We start from the raw sequence: 8,051 nt of genomic DNA on the forward strand, positions 1-8,051 counted from the left end.
AGAAGATCAGCGGATTGACAGGAACACCTGGATACCGTGCACCGGAGGTCAGAAATCTTTTCTAATGTCATTTATACACAGAGGCATTCAAATCTTTGTGTCTTTTTCTTCTTTGGACATCTTTGTAACTTTGATAATTTGTTCTTCTTTTTTTCTGAAGGTTTTGTCATTGGAGAAGTACAATGCTGGAGTGGACTGGTGGTCATTCGGTGTCATCATGTACGAAATGGCCACTGGCAGACAGCCATTTGCCCCATCACTGGTTTCTGCACAGGAGCTGTTTGAGATAAGGGAGAAAAAGCTTGAATACCCCGCGTCACATGAGCCAGGAAATGCGGGACCTTCTGCCAAAGGTAAGTAGAAACAATTACAGCCCTTCTATTGTTGGATGGTGCCTGACTTAACATCTATTATAGTCTGATAAATAATCTTTTTTTTATAGCTTCTGGAGATGAACAAGACCAAACGTTTAGGAGCAAATGGGAACATCAGGGAGCACTCATTCTATGCCAGAGTCAACTGGAGCGAGCTGGAAAATAGAAAAATAAAGACACCTTTCCAGCCCAAAATTGTAAGTACATGGCTACACCAAGCAACATGAGGCTTCTCCCTTTATTCACCCTACAGTACACTGCTTATTTCTGTTTTTATTCATCTATAGTTGGGGTGGCAGATTGAAGAAGAAAAAAGCTGAGTTTTGTAAAAATTCCTCAGTAGTGGGGGGTTTGATGGCTTAATAACATAAATAAAAGTAATAACATAAATAAAAGCTACTGAGTTACGTATTTCCCTTACATTCGTACCTCCACAACACCTACATGTATACTTATTGCATCATTGACAGATGGGAAGGCTAGGTTTGTGGAGACTAACAGGCTCTTTCCTTTATTAGAGCTGTAATAGGTAGTTAGTTGGCTTTTGCAGGAACCAAGTCTCCATATACCTTGTAATATCACATTTTTCTTCTTTGCAGCTGAAAGAGTTAAAAAAATAGTTATAACCCCATTTCTCAAATTGTCCTGATACAGGTATGGGGTCTGTTATCCAGAATGTTTGTGAGCTGGGGTTTTTATGCATAAGGGGTATTTTTATCATTTGGATTTCCATATATTAAGTCTACCAAAAACGCATATAAACATTCATTATACCCAATAGGATTGTTTTGCCTTTAATAAGGATTCAATGTATTTTAGTTAGAATAAAGTACAAGGGACTGTTTTACTATTAAAGAGAAAAATATTAAATTATTTCTGGATAATGGGTTTTCTGGAAAATGGATGCCATACCTGTACCATGTAGTAAAAAAACTTCTTAATCACGAAGTACAGAATTTTAAATTAAATACACTTTTTTTAGCTACATCTCATTCAAATATATGTGACCATACTGTATCATTTATTTTATACCCATGCTTAAAATTATATATTATAATCCAACAAAGTGTGTTGTTTCTTGTTTTAGCCACCAGCAGATAAGTTGCCAGTAATTCATCCAGGATTCTGCGCTGAGACATCTAAGAGAGCTAAAGTGGAAGGTTTCTCCGATGTGGATTCCAACTGGAATTGGCAGAAGTAAAGTATTTTCTGTGCTCATGTGGATTAACCTCAAACTGCCTGTACAGCAAGTGATGACGGCAATGTACCATCCATGGCCAATTCCATCAATGAACATCAGATCTGCCATCTACTGTCTACTGCAAGTGTACAAGTGTCTGCCCGTACAGCCAATCATACCAGCACCACATGGGATCCTTGACAGAAAGTAGAGAGAATTCGAGTCAAAGTGGTAAGTGAAATTAACTAAGTCCATTAAAATGGGAAAGACGAGAAAGGATTACTTATGGAAGGAGTAATACATGATAGTAAACATGTTGAGGTATTAATAGGGCTTTCAGAAGATTGGGGCAACTTGCTAGTGTGTTTTGTGCCCTTAGACTCCTAGAAATTAGTTTTTTACATGGGAAAGGAGAGAAACAGTATTTATAAAGTAATATACAGAGTTATGCTATGAATAATGTACTCTTTTCTTTTGTATTTTGTAGCACACAAAACATCATAGGAGGCCCCACCAGAAGAAAGGAATAGCTGCACGCCGGACTTTCTGAATGGAGAAATCCAACAGACCCTTGGATAAGGGTAAAAATGTATACTGAACATACAGCGCACTTATGGAAACCCAGTGCACTGTTAAGTAACACCGTTCAGTATACTTCAGTTTCTTTATATAGGGTAAGTTAAGTGGGGTAAGTATGGCATTAAGTAAGTTTTCTTCCTTTTCCAACTTCCCTCCCATTCTTTTACTGTTTTTTATAGATAGGATGTTATATAGGAATATAAATATTACTCTAACCTTGTTTTTCACCTTTAATATAAGTTAAGGCAAAAAAAAGGGTGGGTGGGTGGGTAGTGATGTTATATTGGAATAGGAATATTACAATAGTTTGTTTCTTTTCTTTTATGCTCTCCTGTCTTTCCCCTGTCTGTAGTCTGTAGTACATAGGTTAAAGGTAAAGTTTGTGGGAAAAGGGTAAAGTTTATGGGACAAGGGATACAGGATATGGCAGTAGTGATACGGGATAAGGGATATATGTTTATAATTATGGGATATGGGTACTATAAGGGTTATAGTAAAGGGATATGAGAATAGCTATGTGCAGTAAGGGATATATGGAATACGGGTGTTATACAGGTTTTAGTAAGGGGATATGGGAATTATGATGTGGGATAAGGGAGATGCTATATCCTGATAATACATTTGCAGCAGGTTTGAATGGTATGAGTGGTGTGTGAATGCAAATAGGGAACCCCATTGCACCAATTTAGAAGATGAACATAGTGCACCTTCTGATTGGCTGCAAATTTAGTTTAGTTCACCATTAAAATGTAAATACAATAAATCAATACAAGGCAGCCTGTGTGCTTGTGCCAATTGGAGGGAGTAATAATGCAGCAGATGGAGCTGCAGCTTGAGGGCCCATTTTTAAAAATAAAAATAAGACCATTAGAGTTGTGAATGTGAAGGTGTAATGTTTAGGGAGGCTCAGGGTTTAGGATTAAAGGAATAAGAGTAGACTAAGAAGAGCTGTAGGTCCCCAAATGCTGCCTAGCCACAACTCCCTCCTTCCCCTCCCCGCCATGAATCTTATATTAGGCAAAATAATTAGGCCCATCATAATCTTCATCCCCCATAACCAGGCCTTTTAGATAATAAAAGGCTGCTGGTATTAATAGTCTTTAGAAAGTTGATCCAGGGACTGGTCCGATTGCCGTTTTGGAGTCAGGAAGGAATTTTCCCCCATCTGAAGCAAATTGGAGATGGCTACAGATGGGTTTTTTGCCTTCCTCTGGATCATCTAGATTAAACCTGAAGGACACGCTCACCCTCCATTACTAACAGTGTCCATAATCCACTGATAGGAGCCAGATCACATATCTAATCGTATTTCCATATTGGATAGGGAACTACTGGAGGGAATTATATAGTTAGCAAAGCAGAGGGGAGTCGAATCCCAGTCTCACTGACCATGGGATTTGCCACAGAGAAAAATAGTGAGTGAATGAGTGATGTGGGTGTGTGGAAGTGTGTGTGTTATTGTAGATTATTCATTGGGGAACTTTTTTGTTCCTTACACCTCCCAGTCTGATCTGAGGAGGAGGGGTCCCATGATGGCTTATATCAGCCGCTACCTGGCCAGATAGGAAACTACTGCAGCAAGTCATCGGGTGAGCCATTTGCTGCAATAGGTGTGTGAATGGACAGTAACCTGGTTGAAGCCTTGACGTGGCGTTACTGCTCACATGTATATCATGTGCCAATTCAACCAACTGGCTGGGTGTCATTATAGTAGCAGTTGTACTAGAAAGAGAAATGTATTTAACCTGTAAAGGCTGGAGTGAAGGGAAGTCTAACATAACAGCCAGAACATAACTTTATCCATTGTATCTCTCTAACCTGTTAGTCAGTCAGCAACTTGAAAGGGGGGGGACACATGGGACATAACTGATGAGTAAGTTAATCAGAATCAAAAGTAAACTATCGGTAGTTTATTAAAAATAAACATGCCATTTTTAAGAAGAAAGCCTGCAGTATTGCTGGTTGTGCTGAGTGCTATCATTTATTCACATATTTGGTCTCCACATATAAATAAAGTTCTGTTGTATTTATAAGGCATGTGGTTATCCTGAATGGTCAACAACCATATCCCAGTGATGTCCCCCGTGAATTGCCCACTTTCCGTATTATCTCTGGGTTTTTTGAGAGGAAAATCAATGTATTAGCTGTAATGCCGTGTGCTGTAAAACAGAGCTCCCCAGTTTCGTAGAACAAATGTTTGCGCCCCATGGTTACTGCTTTAGTTTTATATATGGTAGCATTCAGACCCGGACTGGCCATCTGTTAATTCGGGCCACTGCCTGTGCAAAGTAAATGGGCCGCACCATAGCAAAATCTCCTGCCTCACCAAACGATCCCCTGTGCGCGTAGTAACAGTGATCGAGGAAGATTACTTTCTTCTGTCTGAAGAGCCCGTCCCCAGGGCCTTGCTTGTTTTCTTTTCTTTTTTTTTCTGTCCGGACTGCTCAGCTTTAGCGGGGGGGGGGGGGGGGTGTTTCAGCAAGTGTGCAGTGGAGAGGAGCGACTGGGAGAACGAACGTACCATACGTCCCCTGTGTGCCCTCAGCTATGGGACAAATGACAGGCAATTGCAGGCAGGGAAAAAGGCACCTGTATATGATTGCTTTGTCCAGTACTGAAGAGGCAGGATGGATGGCAGACACTGGCGCTGCAGATTCAATCTCTTCACCCCCCCCCCCACTATCAGTGCAGAAAGAATGCTGGCCCAAGTAAGGATACAAATCATTTTTATTACACTGCCTTGTGATTTTAAACCCTTTCCTTGTTCCCTTTCCTTGTGCCAGTTTTGGGGGGTATTTATTCATGGAATTCTCACTGTGTTCATCCTGCTTTTAGTTCTGAGGTATTATACATGGAACTGCAACTGTGTCTTTTGGGTTTTAATAAGCTTAATTGCATCAGTGTCTTTTTTTAAAAAGAAATGTTTAGCTGTCTATATTCAATATTCCTCCCATAGTGGGCATGGTCAGATGGTCACCTCATGTTTCAGCAGGAACAGCCCCCTAAGTTTGCTCATAGTCTGTACAGAGAGATCCCATAAAGCTATGACAGCATAGGTATTCCCCTGTACTAAGCACAATTCAGCAGGAACAGCTCCTACGTTTGCTCATAGTCTGTACAGAGAGATCCCATAAAACTATGGCAGCATAGGTATTCCCTGTACTAAGCACAATTCAACAGTAACAGCCCCTAAGTTTGCTCGTTTGGGACCTGTTATTCAGAATGCTTGAGACCTGGGGTTTTCTGGAAAATGGATCTTTCCAAAATTTGGATCTTCATAGTCTACTAGAAAATCATGTAAACATTAAATAAACCCGATAATCTGATTTTGCTCCCAATAAAGACTAATTATATCTTTGTTTGGCTCAAGTATAAGGTTCTGTTTTATTATTACAGAGAAAATGAAATCAATTTTAAACATTTGGATTGTTTGATTATTATGGAGTCTATGGGAGATGGCATTTCCATAATTTGGTGCTTTCTGGATAATGGGTATCCAGATAACCAATCCCATATCCGAGATGGGCTGCTTTGATTTATTTTGCCAGGGCTGCTTTTTTCTCCCAGTCCGGCCCGGGTAGCATTGGGCTGAATCATATAATTTAGGATTCCAAAGCTGTCCATTTCATAGGGTGCACTGGATGTTCTAAACAAAAAAATGCTCATTAAAGCTACACATTTATGGAAATTGCTACTTTTTATTGCTCATCTTTCTATTCAGGTCCCCAACTACTCGTATTCCAGTCTCATATCCAAATCACTGCATGGTTGCTAGGGTAGTTTGGACCCTAGCAACCAGACTGCTGAAATAGCAAACTGGAAATCTGTTGAATAAAAATTTAAATAACTCAAAATCCAAACATAAAAAATGAAAACCACTTGCAAATTGTCTAAGGATATCCCCCTCTATATCATACTAAAAAGTTAACAGCCACTTTGATAATATAGTAAATAGTTAACCAGCTCCAAACCATCCTCCCCAGCCTGTGTAGCTTTTCTTTCTAGACACCAGTGGAATCAATCACATGGAGAGGACGCTGGCAGACAGAATGGAGAAGGCTGCAGACAAGATCAGAGGGAGAGGAGCGGAGATTATAAAAGCTATACTTGGGAAAAAGAAAGGAGGACTGTGAACATATACTGGGGTATATTTATCAAAGAGTGAAGTTAGAGATCTTCACAGTCCGCTAGAGTGAAATTCCTCCACTTGCCACTCATTTCAACTGCATTTTGAAAGGCATATTTATCAAAGGGTGAATTTTCATTTTTTTCCCATTGATAAATCACATAGAAATGAATTGAGAGTGGCAAAAAATGTTTAATGCGGAAGTGCAATGTTTCGGGGCACGCCCCTTTGTCAAGCAAAGGGGTGTGCCACCGAAACGTTGCACTTCCGCATTTAATTTTTTTTTTTTGCCTAGTTGCTAGTGCTCGGAAATCAAACAAACATTTATGCAGCTTGGCGGCATGCTGCCCCTTTATTTATGCCACCCTAGGCCTTGCTGCAAATCCGGGCCTGGACCTACCACTAAATGTCGCTTGTATATGTCAAACGACTGAGGCTCCTTGGAAGTTCCTAACTGTGAGCACTAGGTGTCAGTACTTGGGGATTTTTACAGGATGCAGTTTGTGACTGTGCAGCCTCCCTGGTGCAGAAGGGTTGGTAAGATTCCCCCTTCCCCCTGGTACCAAATACTTTTTCCAACATGGAGGCACAGTTGCCTGGCTAGTTTAGTTTAATATATGAAAAAAAAGTATAAAGATAAGTTCTCAATGTTAATGGCTGAGGAGGTCAGAGCAGCCCATAGCACAGTTCTTTCCATGCTGGGCTTTCTACTTGTCTTTGCCCTGTTTCATACAGTATCTTCTCTCCTCTATCTGCTTTTCACTTTGCTTTCATGTTTTATTTCCTCCTCAGACTCTTTATTCTGCTGGCCAGACTTGAGGTATAATATGTTCTCTGTTGCAGCAGTGTTCCATAGAAGCAGAAGGGCAGAGAGTGAGGCAGCAGCTGCTAAATCAGGGGACCCCAACCTTTCTTAACTGTGAGCCACGTTCAAATATAAAAAGAGTTGGGAAGCAACACAAGTATGAAAAATGTTCCTGAGGGTGCCAAAATATGATTTACTATTTTGTTACCCCTATGTGGACTGGACTGGCAGCCTACAAGAGGCTCTATTTGGCAGTGCACTTTATTTTTATACAATTAAAACTTGCCTCCAAGCCTAGAATTCAAAAATAAGCACCTGCTTTGAGGCCACTGAGAGCAACATCCAAGAAGTTGATGAGCAACATGTTGCTCGCAAGCCACTGGTTGGGAACCACTGTGCTAAATGGAAAGGTGGAATGTGTGTCCCTTTTACATAGTTACATTGTTAAATTGGGTTGAAAAAAGACAAAGTCCATCAAGTTCAACCCCTCCAAATGAAAACCCAGCATCCATACACACACCCCTCCCTACTTTTACATAAATTCTATATACCCATACCTATACTAACTATAGAGTTTAGTATCACAATAGCCTTTGATGTTATGTCTGTCCAAAAAATCATCCAAGCCATTCTTAAAGGCATTAACTGAATCAGCATCACAACATCACCCGGCAGTGCATTCCACAACTCACTGTCCTGACTGTGAAGAACCCCCACGTTGCTTCAAATGAAAGATCTTTTCTTCTAGTCTAAAGGGGTGGCCTCTGGTACGGTGATCCACTTTATGGGTAAAAAGGTCCCCTGCCATTTGTCTATAATGTCCTCTAATGTACTTGTAAAGTGTAATCATGTCCCCTCGCAAGCACCTTTTTTCCAGAGAAAACAACCCCAACCTTGACAGTCTACCCTCATAATTTAAGTCTTCCGTCCCTCTAACCAATTTAGTTGCACGTCTCTGCACCCTCTCCAGCTCATTTATATCCCTCT

At 40.5% G+C, this 8,051-nt stretch overlaps 1 protein-coding gene across 1 annotated transcript; it reads left to right on the forward strand.

Annotated features, from left to right (window-relative positions):
- The first annotated feature begins 316 nt into the window (after window positions 1-316).
- On the forward strand, window positions 317-3,756 carry LOC121396932 (protein kinase C delta type-like). Its single transcript, XM_041572592.1, has 4 exons — window positions 317-353; window positions 443-571; window positions 1,462-1,785; window positions 2,042-3,756. The coding sequence occupies exons 1-3, from the start codon at window positions 321-323 to the stop codon at window positions 1,573-1,575; spliced, it is 276 nt and encodes a 91-aa protein (XP_041428526.1). The 5' UTR covers window positions 317-320; the 3' UTR covers window positions 1,576-1,785; window positions 2,042-3,756.
- The last annotated feature ends 4,295 nt before the right edge of the window (window positions 3,757-8,051 follow it).

Source organism: Xenopus laevis, chromosome 8L, assembly GCF_017654675.1.
Source record: "Xenopus laevis strain J_2021 chromosome 8L, Xenopus_laevis_v10.1, whole genome shotgun sequence".
Classification (NCBI taxonomy): Eukaryota; Metazoa; Chordata; class Amphibia; order Anura; family Pipidae; genus Xenopus; species Xenopus laevis.